The 17,506-nt window shown below is 51.9% G+C and overlaps 2 protein-coding genes across 2 annotated transcripts; one reads left to right on the top strand and one right to left on the bottom strand.

The window, feature by feature from the left end:
• Positions 1 to 937: 937 nt before the first annotated feature.
• TGME49_202970 (hypothetical protein) lies at positions 938 to 11,010 on the bottom strand. Its single transcript, XM_002367538.2, has 4 exons — positions 9,264 to 11,010; positions 8,301 to 8,550; positions 6,190 to 7,650; positions 938 to 5,680 (listed from the first exon to the last, which is right to left on the bottom strand). The coding sequence occupies exons 1-4, from the start codon at positions 9,879 to 9,881 to the stop codon at positions 1,419 to 1,421; spliced, it is 6,591 nt and encodes a 2,196-aa protein (XP_002367579.1). The 5' UTR covers positions 9,882 to 11,010; the 3' UTR covers positions 938 to 1,418.
• A 2,048-nt stretch (positions 11,011 to 13,058) lies between these two features.
• On the top strand, positions 13,059 to 17,318 carry TGME49_202975 (hypothetical protein). Its single transcript, XM_018779231.1, has 2 exons — positions 13,059 to 14,635; positions 15,372 to 17,318. The coding sequence occupies exons 1-2, from the start codon at positions 13,730 to 13,732 to the stop codon at positions 15,813 to 15,815; spliced, it is 1,350 nt and encodes a 449-aa protein (XP_018637377.1). The 5' UTR covers positions 13,059 to 13,729; the 3' UTR covers positions 15,816 to 17,318.
• Positions 17,319 to 17,506: the final 188 nt, after the last annotated feature.

Genomic DNA, 17,506 nt, shown 5'->3' with positions numbered 1-17,506 from the left:
AGTCGCCTTTACAAAGTAATCCTCTGGTGGATTGAGATTTTGGTCGAGGTAAGGCTTCTTACCACGAAGGTCTGTACGGTGTGCTTCAAGTAACCTTTGGCAAATCCTACCTCCCCTTTCCCCCGCGAGGTCACAAACTTTCCAGCACTGTTTTCGCCTCTGGTAAATACGGGAACTTTTCAAAGTGCCAACAAACTCTAATCGAATCTCAATCTACTAGAACCGAAAGCACGGCGCGGAGAAATGTGCTGACTCATTGTTCCACTCGTTAGCTTAGATCCTGTCTTTGAAGCACAGACAGTGAATTCTATTCCTTACCTAGAATCAAGAAGAATGCACAAAGCCGTTTCCTTCTACAAAGTGCCTTACTGCAGCACGTGTGTCCATCCGGAATGCAACTGTTTTTCGGGAACCGGCACATGCGTTGTCTGTTGAGTGACGCCACCGGGGAGAGTAGCCATACGAACATTCCCATTGAGAAACACGTGCAGTCAGTTGTGTATTTGCTCATGCTTCTGCCTCTGATTTTGTTTGCGAGATTGTTCCTCTGTGGGAGTATCTGCCACTTCGTTGCACACTCGCGTCTGTGCATCAACTTCTTATCCTTATTTTTCTTTGTGAATATGTGTGAAAGATGATTCGTCATTTGAGGGACCCCAGCAGACGGCGCCGTCGCTTGTGTGCCGCTGCCAATGCTTTTCATAAACTGTCACTGGGTGCTTTGGGACTGAGAGTGTTTCGCTTCCAGCAGGTAAACGTTGCCTCCGCAAGTGGGGACTGTAGGCGCTATCTACATTTGTGTCATGTTATGTCGTCAGTAGCAAGAATAGGTCGTGCCGCGCTGCCGAAGAGCACAACTCCGGAATTTGGCTGTTTAAGCGTTTCGATTCCCTGCCTGTTCTTGCAGGAATCCCCACTCTTGTGCGGACCGCGGATTCTGCCTTTTACTGTTACGTTTATGTTATTTTCGCGGAACAGCTTTTTTTCCTTTCTGCGTATATACAGGGCTTGCGTGGGTGGCATGATTTCTGTTCGCGAGTTCGCTTGCTTGTTCTGTCGGCCTTGTCAGGAGCAAGAGCACAAGCCTCATAGCAGCGAGAAGGCAAAGATAACGAAGAATATCTCTGATTCCTCCGGTTGTCATATTGAAGCTGCTTGCGTATGTCCTGTTGCCTCGCCTGCGTATCACAAACTCCCCGGGGTATACCTGAAATATGCTGAATTTCTGTCCCTCGCTCGAATCATGCAGAGACCTCCAGAAAAAGAGCCACCATGTCCTTGAGGAAGATCACTCTGTCACAGCGAGCAAATCAACGAGGCTATTAACATGCGCCGCATAGCGGAAGCATATCACTTTGCTCTCACTTCCCTCTCTCTCCGACAGTCACTTCATCTAACGTATTCCGTTTGCTTCCCAGTCAGATACTTGTGGCGGCTTTCAGTAGTTCTTCTTCTGTCACTGGGCCGACCTCTTCTGTTGCCGCTTCTACGTGACGCTCCTGCGTTTCGTCATTTTCCTCGTCGAAGCCCTCCTGTGGAGTTATCTCTGCTCGCACTTCGGCTTTTCCATCTGTCACTTCTGCCGCGCTTTTGTCATCGCTGTGCGTTCTCTGTACGTGCACGCGACTGACCTTGGCCGTGATCCTTCTGCCGTCAAAGACAGTCTCCGCAACAACTGTCTCCTCGTGGCCTGGTTCTCTGTCTCTTTCACCAAGTGCGCTTGTGGGTCTGGAACGGTTGGGGGGTGTCCCAGGGGGTGTGTGGTAGTGCGGGACAGGCAAATCGTTAGGGAAGTGAAAGAAGGAACTCAGACCCTCCTTCTGAGGTGCATCAGCGGAGTTCTGCTCACTGTCACTGCCGCGGGCTTGATGTGTTTTCTGTCGTGCACACTCAGACGCACGATTCCCCCCAACGCTTCCCTCGTCGCATTCGTTCTCGATGTCAGCTCGATTGTGACCTCCCTTTCCTGGGCTGCCTCTTCCAGAATCGTGGCGGGAACACAGTGGCAGATGAAGAAGGCGGATATGCTCCGTAGGAGGTGGGAAGCAGCCGCCTTGCATCTGCAGCTTCCTCGTCCCCCGGCTGAACTGGTTGTCCCATGTTGCGCTTCGGGAAGGCTCTGCAAAAGGTTGAGACAGATGACCCAACACAGATGTTGAATCAGATATTTCTGCAGGTCCCGGGACAGAAGGCGTTTTGGGACCGGTGGAGTCTGAGGACCACTGCCCGCCCAAGCACGTTTCCGGAGAGCCTGCACCCGGAATAGAAGACTCAAGTGTATTGAGTGAGAGATCATGCTGATCGGCGGCAGGAGAAGGCGTCGGTGACGTGCAGGGAGAAGAATCAGGAGTCGCGCGCGCGCGCTGAACACGCGTCTCTTTCTCCGCGGCCTCTCGCTCTCCATGTAGGGTTAGTGGGTCTTCATTTCCTCGCCTTATTCTCCCCCGACTCTGTGTGCTTTCACTGCCTTGTTCGTCTCTGGACCTGCTCGCCAATGAACGACTGCCCTCGTCTGCGTTTCCTGTTGTCCACTCGTCTGTTTCTTTCAGAGTCCTTTTTTCCTTTTCTTCTCTGGTGTCCACGCTGCCGCAACCACACGGCTCTGGCGATCTCGTCTCAGACGGCGTCTCTTCGTGGAAGACTGGGTGCTTTGCCGTTTCCTCGGCTGCGTCTCCGTGTGAGAGTGGAAAAGGTGAAAGCCTCACTGAGGCGGGATGGGCGACAGAGCCTTGGCCTTCTGCACAGGAGAACGGGCTTCCTGCCTCTGGATCGATTCCCTGCTCAGTCGCATCTCCCTCCGAGATCCGCACAGCGACAGATCCGCCTTCGCTATTCCGAGATTCAGCGCGGCTTTCTGGTGGGATATCGACGTCGCGCTTTCTGTCTACCTCAGCTTCTGATGTCTCTCGGGAATGTGACAACGTAAGTGAGAACGCTGCGAGAGGGGCAACCGTCTCGTCAGGCACCCTCGCAGCCAACGTGTCAATTTTCGTCTCTTCGAGAGACAGAAGGGTGGCCTCTGATTGGTTTGCCTGCGGATAGCCTTCTCTGCCCGTGTCTCGGGCCTTTTGCAGCCGCTGAGGGAGGTTTAGCGGTCTGGGATTCGGAGTCCTGATTGCTCTTGGAGGCAGTGGGAGGAAGCCCAAGTTGGGCGGCCTTCGAGCAGGAGCGAATCCAGGAGACGGACTGGAGGAAGGCCTTTGGACATCAAGACGGGAAGCGGTGGGGAAACTTGGAGACTCGAAGGGCCCTCTTGATCCTGCTGAGAACGGAGGTCTTAATGGAGGCATGGGTCGTTCCAACACCTCGCTCTGGAATCTTTCGGAGGCCCGTGGGAACCCTGCAACCGGTATTTCTATGTCGTATCTTTTCGGAGATTCTTCGAGGCGCCTTCCTGGCTCTTCTTCTACGGCACGTGTCGTGTATGCGGCCTCCGTTTCGTTTTTAACGTCGCTGGGCTTTTGGGGACTCTTCTCTCTTCTATCGCCATCTCGATGCCTGTTCGCGGATGTGCCCACTTTGTTAACTTCCTCCTGATCCGTCACCGGGATATCAACCTCCAGGGCTCGAGGAACGAAAGCCCGGAGATCAGAGATGTCACCGTGACTGCTCGAACAGAGAGCGAGGTTCTCAGACAAATGGTGTATTTTTGCCACCTCATCTTCACCCCCGTAGGAATTGAGGGCAGACGCTCCGGCACTGCTGACCCGGCTCCGGTCGCCGCACTGCACGAGATCGGGTGGCCACACGCCTGGATGCCACGCTGTTGGGGTCACTGGGCGACTTTCACCCCTTCGTGCAGAAGCATCTGGCAACTTTGTCGCCTCTGCGGGGACCGAACATTTCTCGTTTGTCCGTGACTCCTCTGACGTTTGATCGAGAAGGGACGGCGACAAAGCATCCCTAGAAGCGTAGGCGTGCACTGAAGCTTCGACGCTCTCAGATACAGCGTTTGTTTCGCTCAGATGACTTTCGGAGCTTCTTTCAAACCCGGCTTCTACACAGGGTTCCCCGGCCTCGTCAACGTCTGAGGAGAATGGAATCTCTGGGAGCGGTGTAGATCGCGGAGATGGAGGGAGAGGAGTCTGCTGAGAAGACCCGATAGAGTTTCCGTCGATTTCTTCTCCACGGTTTGCATGTGCCGAGGAAGGCCACAACAGCTGCAAGTCCGCTGCGGTCGGTGTTTCTTCTACTGGAGTTGGAGAAAGTTGCTGCAATCTTGAAGCCTCAGGCGCGTGTGGCGAGTCATCTGGGGGCGCTCTGTCGCGGGGGTCTGCCTCCTGATAGGGGTTGTCAGTTGGACTGTCCCCGCATTCTTGGATCAGGCTCTGGGTGGGGTCAAAGAGATCTGGAAGCTTCTCTGCTGAAGCCTCGGGGGTACGACCAGGAGCGTTTCGCAATTCCTTCGGCGAAACGTCGGAAGAAGCGTGTTCTTCTGTTCCAGAGGCTGCCGGCATCAACGGCATCTCAGTCTGTGGTTCATGGTCTTTTTCGTCAGACGCACTCTCCCCACTTGCACGCTTCTTTTCACTTGTGCGTCCCGTCTGTCCTCGGCTCACACTCTCAGACGGTTCCGCGTCGTCTTCGAGTGCAGTCCTTTCTTCTCTTTCGTATCCCTTCTCCGAGTTGACATCGTGAATGCCTCCGTCCTGGACTTCTGAACTGTCCCCAAGACTTTCTCTTGCATATCTGCTGTCCAGTGTGCCATTGCCTTCGTTGTTGTGTCCATCGGTCACGCACAGCATCACTGCTTCCTCTCGTGAACAACCAAAAATAGTGCGCAAAGATGCTTCATCTCTTTCTTCATCTCCTTTTCCTTCCAGTTCGTGATCCGCAGCTCCTCCGCCTGACGCATTCGCATCTGACTTCCCGTCTAAGTCCCGTTGCTGCTGTTCTTCTTCGTCTTCTCTTTCGAACGGAGACAAACTTCCTTCGCCTCGCGTTCCGTTTTCTTTTCCTTCCATCTCCTTGTCCTCTCTCTGCGTTTCCTTCTTTCTTGTGTCCTCCCTAGCATCTTCCAAACCTGCGCATGCCCCCTGCGTGTTGACCATCCGTGCCGCGGCGGTGTCTTCCTGCAGCGCGCTCGCTGTCCCCGGTTCGCGCGCCTGCATTCGAGTAGCCTCGCCGCTTCGCTCCTCGACGTTCGACGGCATTGTACGCAGTGTTGGCCCGGAAACCCGTTTTCTGAAGCAGCGGACTCGGCTTCCGTTTTCACGCGGCATTTCCGTTTTTCTGCGCACGTGTGTCGCGCCCGAGGCTCCCAGCTTCTGTGGGGCTTCCTGAGTCTCACTGGCAACGCCATCAGCCGCTCCCGTGGCTTGTTCGCCGGCTCGCTTCTTGGACAGCTGCACAAACACTTTCTCCTTTCCTCGCGAATGACGGAGAAGCAGACCTCTCTGGGAGCTGGCGTAGGTGCTGCCACTCCGTGGCGCGCGACGAGACCCTCGTGGGCCACCGCCTGGAGTCGAAGGCGCCGCCGACATTCCTGCATCCCTGACTTCTCCGTCGTTGCTTCTGTCTTGGCGTCCATCTTGACGGGCGCAGTTGTCTGGTGTTTGCAAGAAGCCGACGCTGCCCCCGTTCGAGCTACCCCCGTCTGCCGAAAGGACTGGACTCTGCAGCGAAAACGAGCTGGCACGCGATTGAAGAGAAACGGCGCCCGGCTGCAAGGCTTTGTAGGCTGCACGAAAGAGCAAGAGTCGAGACAAATCACTGAGAATCTTGGATGGGGTGGAAGAGAAGCATGGGACGGGGCATTGACAGGACAGCGATAAAGGAAATTGTTTAAACGAGCACAGGCCTAATGCGTGGCCACAGCGCACCGAGTGCAGAGCGACGGGGAACACAGCGACTGCAAAATAGAGTGCTTCAACAAAACAGCGAGATTCATGCATAGGGATGTCGAGGGTCACATGCGCGGTGCAGACACGAAATTAGAGTTCCGGAGGCATGAAAAAGAAGCCAACGAGTTGCGAGCTGTTTCATTAGGTTTTGTTCCGTTAGTAGACCCCTGTCACCCCCAGAGACGAGACTGCCTCGCGTTTAACTCGAAGTCTGGTGCAGCTGTGTTACGTCCTAGTTACCAAGACAGTGTTCTTGCCGTTTCCTGGTTTCTTCGCTTTCACTGTGTTCCGTAAGCAGCAGGCTGCTGTCTGTACGTCGTCGTGTGCAACTGCTCACAAGACCTACCTGCATTATCGAGTACAGGGGTGGCCAACAGACACAATTTCTCGGAGAGACACAGAGTGCCAGAGCCATCACCCCTCTTCTTTCTTTGTTTGTTCAGTACATGAATCGTCCGCTCCCGTAGTTCGCCGATACTCAAAGGCCTGTCTGCGATCCACGCATCGCCACCAGGCCTATCAGTCCCTATCCCCCACTCATCGTCGTCTTCGCTGTCGCCTCCTGCTCCGTTGCCATGTGTTGGCAGGGCCCCTTCACGCGATTCCCCGCACCGCCCTCGTTTTCCTGTCTCGCCTGGCTGTAAACCATCTCCCGTGTTGGCTGCACGCGACAGCGAGTGGCCTGTTAGTCCGGGGTCGCTTCCCACGTCCCCCGTACCCCTTAGCGGTCCGGACAGTTTCGCACCCCTGCGACGGGTTCCGTCCTCACTTACGAGGGGACACAACGAGTCATTTGTTCCTTTTTCTGTTCTATGGTCTTCTCGAAGGTCGCTGAAGCCTGCCATGCCACTGTGGCTGTCTCCGCCGTAGCCCGAGAGTGTGGAGGGCCCTCCCGTATTTTCTGAGTCTAAGAACCGGCCGGAGAGAGCCAGAGCAGACGGGCTACTTGCAGTGACAGCCGAGCAACCGCTATCATGTGGATGTGAAGCCGCGGACGTGACACACATGGTTTTCCGCGCTCCAGAGCCCATGCGATTCCCCTCACCAGAGCCCTGGGTGCCGCTGCAGCTTCTCGGAGACAGACGACCAGGTTCTGGAGAGAGTGAAGTAGCTTCCGGACCCTTGCCACCTCCTGCAGCACGGTGGCTGCTGTGAGCGGTGGCGAGAAAGGGGGTGAGGCCAGTTGGGGACTCGCCGTTGTCGGGAGCTTCTTCGGTGGCAGATCGAGCCGCAGCTAAAAGACTGCCTTGGTTCGCAAGAATAAACTTCTCAAGGTACCACAGGAGAGGGAGAATGCTCTTTGACCCTTCGCTGCCGCCGAATTCCTGAGAAGACGCCCAGTCTGATGCCTTGCTACGACAGTCTCGAAGTGGGGTGAAAGGGGCTGGACCACGAGAGTCTACGGCTCCCGCCTTTCCGGCAGCGGCAGCGCATTCCTCCGCTGTCCCAGGAGGCGGGGGATCGTCACAGCTGAGCGGGCCTTTCCAGGCGTGGCCCACGAGGGCTGCTGCTTCCATGAGTATCTCGTGAGTCTGGGCGAGACAGTGTAGCTGATGCTGAACAAGAGCATTTTTTCCAGCTGTCGCAAACAGCATTTTCGAGATCTGAGCAGCCTCGCCACGCAGTGACGCATCTGTCACCTGCAGCGCGGATGCCTCGTGCTGAGCCTGTTGCTGAATGTGCGTCTCCAGTTCCCGCTTTTTGGCTTCAATGGCCTCAAGCTCGAAGTTCAGCATGTTCACGTACGTCATGATGCTGTAATTGCGCTCCTCCAACTGAGAGAAAATGGCTACGATCTCTTCGGGGTCTGTACGCATACAAATGCAAACGGGCTCACAGACCGGTGGCACATGTCACGATGCAGTGGCAGACGTTTTGGATGCTGCACTGTAGACCGTAGCGCGACAAAAGAAATCGTAAACATTAGAAAAATAAATGTGGACAAAACCCCGTCACAAACAGCACGCCATGTATATTCAGAGACAAACAGGCACGGGTCTAGTCAAGTCAGAAGAAAGCGAGACAGATAGAAGATGCGTATGTGTGAAGTCCGCTGAACAGACGTGAACCAGATGTCGTTCTGAAGAGTTGACCATCCCGGTGCAGCAGACAAATCTACTGTAAAGCGGAAGCAAATGTATTTTCCATCAGCGCGATAGAAGCGAAGCTTTCGGGTTGATGGATGAGCTCTCGTTTTACGGCAAAAACGAGCTTTACAGCTTGAGCACAGAATTGCCACGTAACCTGGAGAAATAGATATGCTACGGCGGTAGTCCTCCACCAGGTCACATCTTGGGGCTACGAAGAGCCCGCTATGAATACGAATGTTTTCCAGGCCAAATTTCTCTTCTCAACGCAACGCTGGGACAAAGGGCTATGTGTGACAGCTGAATATGGAGCACACAGCTTCCGTGGAAGCTCTCCGTAATCAAAGCTGAATGCGTCTGATGTTCTTACCTGAAATGCCTGTTGAGGTTTTGATACTTTCCATAGCCCGCTCAAAAACTGCAATTTTTGTCCGGTGTTGTTTGATACTGTGGCGCTGAACAGCATTGAGAAGCGCTGTTTTCAAGATGAGCTTCATGAGACTCTCTGGGTTGAAATTTTGCTCTTCTTCAGCGACATTATACGGTGTTCCCTTCATCTGCGCCCGGAGGTTCGAAGATTCTCTGTGTGCGCGGATGTCAAACTCTTTGATCAGACGATCCTAGAACAGGACACGACTCGTACATCAGGTGTTCCGCTTCTGGAAGACTGCGGTATATCCCATCCGGACGGCTAAGGTTTCTTGAACAAATCGTATCGTGCACGACACGAGTGTCTGCCACCTCAGTGAGGGCTCCCCGCCAGCGTGGCAAGATCAAAACCCCACATCACTTAAAGAAACTACACCGGCAAGTCGTGAGATTTCAGAACCAAACGGGATGATAGAAGCCTCAAAACAACTAGTCTCCCTGGAGAGATGCTGGTGTTGTCTACGTACCTCGTAGAATGCAGTGGCAGTGCCACATTGAGAAAACGTCTTGCAGTGGACCACAGTTGCACGTGCTAAAGGACGCAGTGATATTGAGGCGTGCTGTGCACCCACTGATCAGAGGATTAACCAGCAGACAGTACGTCCTTGTTCCTGCCCAATGTGTGGATTGTTTTTATACCTGTTTGCTTATTGTCGAGGTCAACTTGTTTGTTGCTAATACGAATACGAGGGGTACTCGTAAACGCCGTAATCATCCTTGTTTCTAAATACAACATGTCCGGGGCACCTCTTTGGAGGGGTTAAAAACATATCTGTCATTCCTTGGTACTGACCATGTAACATGCTTTCCATTTCGGTGTTACCGGACTCCACGAGCTTTGCGGACCGGGCACATCGACCGGTGCGAGCTCGGAAGCTGTTCCCTTTTTTCTTTGGCTGGTTACCTGCTCCCGTAGTTCCTTCTGCATCACAAGGCACTTTTCTTTGAATTCTTCTCTCTCTTGGTCCTGGACCTTTGTCAACTCTTCCATGCGTTTCGTCGTTTGCTGTTCCCATTCTTGCATCTGTGCGACTTTCTCTTTTACTTCGTTTAACTGGTACGCCTGGTCAGACAACTCGCGTGACACTTGTCTATAAACCTTTTCCATAGACAGGCGATCTTTTCGGTGTTTATCGATGGTCGCCTTCACTTTGTTAATCTCATCATTAGCAGAGTTGAATTTAACGAGCGCCTGGGCAAGTCTGTTTTCAAGCTGCGTAAGATTCTTTTCTGCCTTGCGAGCGTTTGCGATGCCATCCGCTTTATTAAACGAGTATCTTAGTCGCTTATCGTTGAACTCATGCTGCGCCTTCCTCGAATTCTCCCCCAGGTCATGCAGTTTTCGTTTTTCCATCTCAAGGCGCCGTGTTGTACGCTCGATTTCCGCTTGTAAGCGTGCAACACGTTCATCCAGATATGTGGTATGCGCCCCTCCACTGCCGACCAGGGGCCCAGCCGCCTGACCGCTAGGGCGACTTCCTCCATTGGTGGCGGTAGGAGAGTGACTTCGAGATGTTGTCATTTTCCTGCAATGAAGATTCGCGAGAACCGCTCGCCTAAAGTCAGAAAAAGGAACAACCTCCCGTGGCTGTAGCCAAACCTTTGATACGGCGGGAGAGGGGGAGGATCGGGGAAAAGAAAGTGGCCGTCATAGTCAATATAATTTGGTTAGGTTTTCCATAAAGGAGACACTTTGAGTCTCCAATCTAACACCGAGCACATCTGTCATGAAGCGAAGCCACAGGAGGGCCCACGCACAAGTTTACCGCTTCTGTCCCAGGACTAGGAAATCCGGGAAAGCGTTGTTTTTCGCATCCCAGAGAAACGTGAGAGACGAAAGTACGACGGCAAGCTCATGATGCCCCTAGTTCTCTCCCCAACAAGAGTCACTACTAGGATTGCCACGCCTTATCGGGGAGGAATCCGCTATCTTGGCAAGTAAAAGACATCAAGTTAAAGAAAGCCACAAGTGAGCGGATAAGCCTCAAAATGCCGCTGTTTCTGAACCGCGGGAGACCGTCCCCGGAGCTGCGTCGGGACCAGCTAAGAGCTGACTCATTGGGGCTTTAGATTCACGTTCAAGATATAGTGCGTTTCGCTTGTCAGACACAAGTCAAGCCGGGAACACAGTGTGCGTTATCGTCACAAATCGTTGACGTCACCTTCCAAAAAGAAAGGGGCGAAAAAAGGCTTGGTGGCATGCGCTGGGGTGAATGGGGCTTTAGAAATTGCTCCAGAAGCGCGCATGACACAAGCAACGTTAATATGATTTCTTTGATGTGGGGAGTCGGCCCCAATACGACAGAACGCCCGCAGGTTGCAAGTCTGTGAACCCTTGTTTTTGGTGTCCAGTTCCTGCTATTGGGTATATTATATAGCGAGCAGACTGTGTGCTCAGTGTGTTTCTACAGCCGACCACGCGGGAAAACGTCTGCTGTCGAATTGCCAAACGGTTAGTGAAGCATGGGACCTTTTGCCAGAAAGGAGCATTGCCGACATGACGTCTTAAAGGGGGATGAACGCTCTGTCGGTGACCGAAAACAAGCTGTGAAAACCTATATTACGTTTGGCATTTTAGAGTTGCCGCTTCTGTGTTCCCAAGCAGCTGCCCTTCCTCTGCGGCCAAGCCGGACGAATCAAGCAGAAGCCGCTGGCGGTCTGTTGCATATCATCATCCATGGGGAAAGGCCAGTCACTCCAATAAAAGTCAAGAATACGTGCTTTCCTCAATGTATTGGAAACGAAAAATTTTTTGCCGAGTTTTTCCGCGTTTCGACAGAGGAACTCAGGATTGGGCAACGCGAGTACAGTTGGCCCATATAAGTTCATCCTTGTTTTGGTTTACTTTTCACATGCTGAAACATGGACAGGTGCATATTGCACTAATCCTCTGAAACATTGCGTTGCTCAGGGCGATTCGTTAACTGTCCAGGTGTAATGTGTGGCTGCCACCCGAAGTAGTATGATGTTACATGTGCACTCTCTGTTTGCACTTCTGTGAGACCCGCTAGTGTGCCACTCCGAGAAGAACATGAGGTTGGTGATTATTCCTAGTAATTCCAGGATCCGCCATAATTGTGGAGCTGATAGGGAGGAATTGATGAGCCACATAACTAGAAAACAATTCAGAAGCAACGAAAATGTCGGGGGCGCATATATGGACTCTTCGCTGCTGATCAGCGGACATAGTGTTAGAGGACAAGACCTTTCTGTATCAGTTGCCACACACAGTCGCAGTGAAGGCGCAGGTATCCCCAAAACGACACAAATTCATGTCAGTAGGAAAATCCTGGACATGACTTCAAGTCGCCACACACTCTCGTGTCAGCCTCAGCGCCACTGTCTCTCCATCTCTCGAGATCTTCCCAGGGAGACAAGTTTTGTCTTTTACTGATATACCTCAAATGTCTCAGTAGGGTTGCTGCTGCATGATCTTAATGGCCGACCCCGATTATATTGTTACACTGGGTGAGTCGTTTACAAGTGTTTTCAAACCGTCTGAGGCAATCTGAGAGGCATGCTATGCAGCGAATTTACGAGACCTGTCGTTTTGTCGCCATACACCAGCGAAGACAGCAGTTACAGAATTATTTGTCATGTTTGTCCTCCCAAAACCAGTTGATGCGAGTGCCTTAGGTCAACCCCTTAATTGTTTTTCCCCCTGCAACCTTCGACGGCTCTTTATCCCATTTTTAAAGCCTGACGATACGCTGTGGAAATGGACACAGAAAAATCTTGGTCAGGCCCATAATGTTTCATTCACTGGTTTCTGGCACCACCTAAGTCAACATCTCGGCCGTTCCTATCACTGGTGTGCCATAGTGCTGTCGGCAAAGTGATGTTCATGCAACTGTCCAGCTCTCTCGATCGCTGATCAAACCTGTGGCTTTGACAGGCCTCAAAGAGAAGAAATTGCCGTGCACACATTTCGCAGTCTTTCGTTCACTTGTCTGTAAAGGGTAAGGAAAATGATGATTCCGTATTCATATCGTCGCCTGGAGGTGGCACACTCTACAGACTACACCGGTATGCCACTGGATAAAAAGCAAGCAACCCCATGCACTCGAGAGCAGGAACCATGCAAAGGTCGCTCTGTTAGCAAATATCTGGCGTCATTCCATTTCAAACATGACCTCAGTCTCCTACGTGGTTCAGCACAGATGTGTCAACCAAACACCACGTGGAGCATTGAGAAAGTGCCACAAATGCTTTGTTTTCCAGCAACTTTCTTAGATAGCCGGCGCCAGCAGAGAACAATGCTGAAGGTGCATTGGCCTAGCGACGAGGGGCTGGCGCGGTCTGAGGGTTCCTGCACCACACGAGAACTGGCCGGAAGGTCTTGGTCATTGAGGGACGGGTGAAACGTGAAATACCGAATCCATTGGAACCAAAATGAAGGAAGCATGAGGTCCCTCTATTTTGGGGCATCAGTCGCCAGTGCAAAACGCTTCCGCTGGTAAAGGCGAGTGCGAATGACACCCGGCGACCGTACCGGAGTTTTCCCAACCATACCGTTGGGTGATATCTTTTTTCTTGCGCCTTTCCCACCTCCAAAGATTCTGGTTTTTTCTCTGACTCGGGGATATTTCTTCTGAGACAGGAAACAGGCAGTCTGTCTGTACGCATTCTTTCATTCACTTGAGTGTAGAAAGCAAGGAAAATGATGATTCTGTACTCATATCGTCGCCTGCAGGTGGCACACTCACCAGACTACTCCGGGATGCCACTGGATAAAAAGCAAGCAACCCCATGCACTCGGGATCAGAGAAACGTACCAAGCAAATGTCGCTATGTTAAAAAACTGTCTGGCGTCTTTCCTTTTCAAACACGACCTCAGCCTCCTACGTGGTTCAGCACAGATGTGTCAACCAAACACCACGTGGAGCATTGAGAAAGTGCCACAAATGCGTTGTTTTTCCATCAACTATTTTCGATTGCTTTCATTATTTGTTCATCCACAGCCACAGCGTCTGCAAAGCCTCCTCTTCCAATTAGTAGTTTTGTTCTGCAGTTTTGGCTTTCTTAACGCGTTAAGTATTTCCACACATAAACGTACCGGTTTTGAAAATGACACATATTGACCACACCTTGCAACGAAAAGCGTATTATGGCAATTATGTTGGCAGTTACGAGTTAACGCAGATAAGATATACGTCACTTGAAGTGTCTTTTGTTATAAATGGTGTGATATACTGAGGCTCTGTCACCTTTCAACCTGAAGGCGAATATACATTAGCATTTTTCTGGGAACCTCCACGCATGCCTATTAGACGTCAGTCCGCATACTGCTGAATAAGCACGCGTATACCCGAGGTACTTTCGCCTTCATGGTTCCCACCCCGTGCTTTCCTGTAAGCAGTTTCTCGGACAATGAAGGGGCCTGTAAGCACCTCTCGCTTCAGAGCTGACTTCGTTCCGTGTGGCGGGCTTCTTCTTCCTCGCCCTGCCCTACGTGGCATCGCCTGCATCTGCACTGTCACCCTGTTCCCCGCATGTGCATGCTTATTGCTCTGTTACTGGCAGCACCGCATCTCATCGCTCGTCTTGGCGTCCTCTGCTGCTTTCCAACATAGAGAAGATCCACTGTACCCAAGGCGACTCTTTGGGAGGCGAGATGATTCTGATGACGGCGAAAACGAATGGCCTTCAGACACCGGCCATAATAGGCACCGGTGGCCAGAAGGCACCGAATTGTGGGGACCTCCCCCTAGCCCACTTTATGCACCCTCAGGCGGCTCTGATGACGAAGAGGAAGTGTTGATAGTGCGAGGAAGACCTAGCGCTCCTCACATGAGCAGCGCTGGCGGCGTTGCTGCAGGAGGCTTCGCCCGCGGGTCCTCTTCCAGACGGGCACGGTCTCGAATTCCTTCGCATTCTTTCTGGGGAGATGAAGACAGACGTCATACACACTTCATGGGAGGGTCTGCAACAAGCACCGGTGAAGGAGATTCTCGAGGCATTCATGGCCCCTGTGTGCATGATGTGCTAGGTATGGGGGGTGCCGCAGACCGTCGCGGCGATTTTAAACAGAGAGCTTCAGGTATGAATGGAGAATTCGACCCTGGCATCGCAGATGCTCAGACCTTCCAGCAGAGGCTGTTCCAACAACAACAGCAGATGCTTCCCCCTTGGAACCCCGAAGATGGCACTAAGAACACTCCGGGCACCATTATTCCTCTCAATGTGGTGCCTCAACCGCACCCACAAGACCTTGGGCACCCGATTCCCCAGCCAATATTTCTTGTTCCTGCTCAGTACGCTTCAATACGGCATTTGGTAAGGGAGCAAAACAACGAATAGGGAAGATAGTGGTGCTGGAATCTAGGGACCAAACAGGAAGTGATGGGGGTAACGCAAGGAAGAGACAGCAGAGCGGCTGTGCATAGGAGACTACAAACGATAATGGGGGGGTGCTTCCACAGCTAGTCAGCCTGCGTCAGCGGAGCTCATTTGAGGAAGTAAAATAACTAAACGCATCCAGGAGTCGTAAGAATGGAGACGGCAGGAGAATCAGAAACAGGGGAGAGCTCGACTGTTTCATGTGAACAGAAACTTAACTGAAATTCTTTGTAGTTCCACCACTACTTAGGATATCAGCACACCAGAGGCACCCATCCGGTGTCGATGATGTGTTCAGCAGAAATAGAGGGCCACTGGTAAGGCGGGAGGTGTCGAGTTTCTGCCTCATCCCGTGACACCTACTGTCGACGTTGTATGTAAGGGACGCACTGTAAATCCTTCGGTATCCACGTCTAGGTTTGGTCTTTAAGAGTTACTCTTTATATGGGTACCGCTAACATCTCTCCGTCAAAAGGGCCGTCTTTTCCACTTCTTCTTTCGTTTTGACTTGCCCTCGAAAACGGATTCGATCTTGCCTTCTCATGCGGGCTGTAATTTTTCAGTGGCACCGGCAGTTCTGCCAATTTGTGCGCTGCTTTCCGTCGTTCCCCACGCTTACGAATACTACTAATGCACGTTCTCCTCTGCACTCTTTCTCACCCTCCGCTTACAGGATCCACAGCCAGGTCTTGGTAGTGGAATCAAGGTGCTTCTTGCAATCCCTCCAATTATTTTACTCGCATTTGCTGCCGCATTCACTGTGCGCGCAATCCAAATTGTGACGGCACAAAACATGAGTACTGCGGAAGACAGAGACGAAGGAGAATATTCACACAGAGAAAGGGACGGACGAGGGCAACTCAAACACAACCAACTACAAGAAGAGGATGGCGGTCCTGGTGGTTTGCTGGCAGCGCTTTGGGGAAGGAGAGGAAAAACTAAAAGAAGACGTATGATACGGAGGAGAAATGATAGGCGAAGGCGTCGAAGGAGGGCAATGCGAACGCTACCCGCGCCCCATCTACGCACGGTGGGGTCCACAAGATTTCACCGCGAAGTAGAGAATAAGACAGACCAAGCAAATATTCCCACTCCAGCAGCAGTTGAAAGGCCGTAGATCGCATGTGTCTGCAAACGTATCAGTCTGTTGTTCCTTTACCTCCTCTCTTTTTGGCTTTCCTAAGAGGCGTCGTGGAACAAAAACGAGTCTGTTTGATTATTCTTCTTCAGGGCAACTAGGCAGCATCAGAAATCTTAGGATCGCCCATGCGCTATTTGTTGTTCGGCTATGCAAGTCGCACAGCAGAGCAACACTTCCGTCGCTTCCGTGTGTGTCCACTCTTAAACGGAATAGAGAAATGCGTCCTGCTATCAACGGCGGCATCTACTGGTGAGCACACATCCAAACCGTTTCACGTGGTACTGTGGTCGGATTCTGCGAGTGGAGTTGAACAGGGGCAATCGTTGTTAGGTTCAGCGGAACTGCAGTAAACGACGGGGTATCACGTTTATTTCGGAGAGTTTGGCAGGCTTCCGTACGCTACTCCCATTCCAGGTGTTTCACCTTAACTGGGACAATACGTGTGCGACGGTCTTAGGCGATAGGAAGTGACCCTGCTGGAGCTGTTGGCTGTGCTCGTGTTCCCCATTCGCCGTCAGATCCTATTGGGCGCGTTCTTACTTTCTATGCTTCGTCTTGGTGTCAAAGCATGTAGATACAATCACTTGTATCGCCGAATAATCAGTCTTGCAGTCCTTGTCTGTTCACAAAGCGGTGACAGAAGAGTGTTAGTTTTTCCGAATTACATATTTCTCGTGTAATGCGGAAGATTGTGCCAAGCCATTATGGTGAACTTTGCACCTTGGAGCCGAAAATGACTCTTACAAAGTTGAGTACGGATCTAAAGAAGCTACACATAAAGTCGATTCGTACGGTACCGTTGAGGCATACACGGTCGCATGAAATGGAATGATCGGCCAGGCGCGCCGAAAAAAATCTATCTGACGGAAACGTCATGCCATTCCTCCTATACCGTGCTGTACATACGTGGACGTAACATGATGCGAGAGTTGCTAGCACTGATATCTGAGGCACTTCATTGTTAGCAAAGGGACACACAGCCTTTTCATGCAACAGGGAAACGCCCTTCCGAAACAACAGAGCTGACAAGTAGAAGCTTGATCCGGACGAGGCTACGTCGAGACATTGACCCACAAAAGGGGGGGAAAGAAGAGAAAACAAGAGATCGAGACATGTTCTGCTATTTAGGCTGGAGGATCTACAAGGAATGAATACAGTATGCGCTGACAAAACGGTTCTAGGCACAACGTGCGACCGCGCAGAAGCCCTAGCACGGCCAACGCAACTTTAGTACGAGTAAGCGGCCGACACTCTCGAATTCAGCAAGTCCGGAAAATATTTATGAGCAATCTGTTTACGATTACCGATGAGCGCACGAACGGGCAACATGAGAGTGAGTTGTAATAATCCATTCCATACAATAGTGTGAAACGAAGCCAGGCATTTGTTGCCTCGAGCTATAACAGAAGTTTGCAGTTTCCTCTACCCCAGAGGACAGCCGGCCATTATAATACCAAGAATGTTACCTCTAAGGTCGAGATTCCTTTCATAATTTGCAGGACGAGGAAGTTTTCTCCAGTTCTGGTTGGTGACGCGAGTTCACTAACCATGAGCCATCCTCATCGACACGCCTGTAGACTCGCGTAGCCGCATGCATGCACTCGTCCGGGCTTAAAAAATGCGGACCTCAAACTTCGTCCTCGCGCGCGATTGTCGCTTGAGGAACA

The sequence above is a fragment of the Toxoplasma gondii genome, chromosome VIIa (genome assembly GCF_000006565.2).
Source record: "Toxoplasma gondii ME49 chromosome VIIa, whole genome shotgun sequence".
NCBI classification, from domain to species: domain Eukaryota; phylum Apicomplexa; class Conoidasida; order Eucoccidiorida; family Sarcocystidae; genus Toxoplasma; species Toxoplasma gondii.
The sequence above is the reverse complement of the archived record's forward strand: the minus strand, read 5'-3'. Positions and strand labels throughout refer to the sequence as shown.

Excerpts from the sequence above, each read along its gene's own strand:
- TGME49_202970 (XM_002367538.2), bottom strand. The coding sequence starts at position 9,881 with ATGACAACATCTCGAAGTCACTCTCCTACCGCCACCAATGGAGGAAGT. Across the intron at positions 8,551-9,263 it reads AGAAGGAACTACGGGAGCAG|GATCGTCTGATCAAAGAGTT; the intron begins GTAACCAGCCAA and ends GTCCTGTTCTAG. Across the intron at positions 7,651-8,300 it reads AACCTCAACAGGCATTTCAG|ACCCCGAAGAGATCGTAGCC; the intron begins GTAAGAACATCA and ends GTATGCGTACAG.
- TGME49_202975 (XM_018779231.1), top strand. The coding sequence starts at position 13,730 with ATGAAGGGGCCTGTAAGCACCTCTCGCTTCAGAGCTGACTTCGTTCCG. Across the intron at positions 14,636-15,371 it reads ACGCTTCAATACGGCATTTG|GATCCACAGCCAGGTCTTGG; the intron begins GTAAGGGAGCAA and ends CTCCGCTTACAG.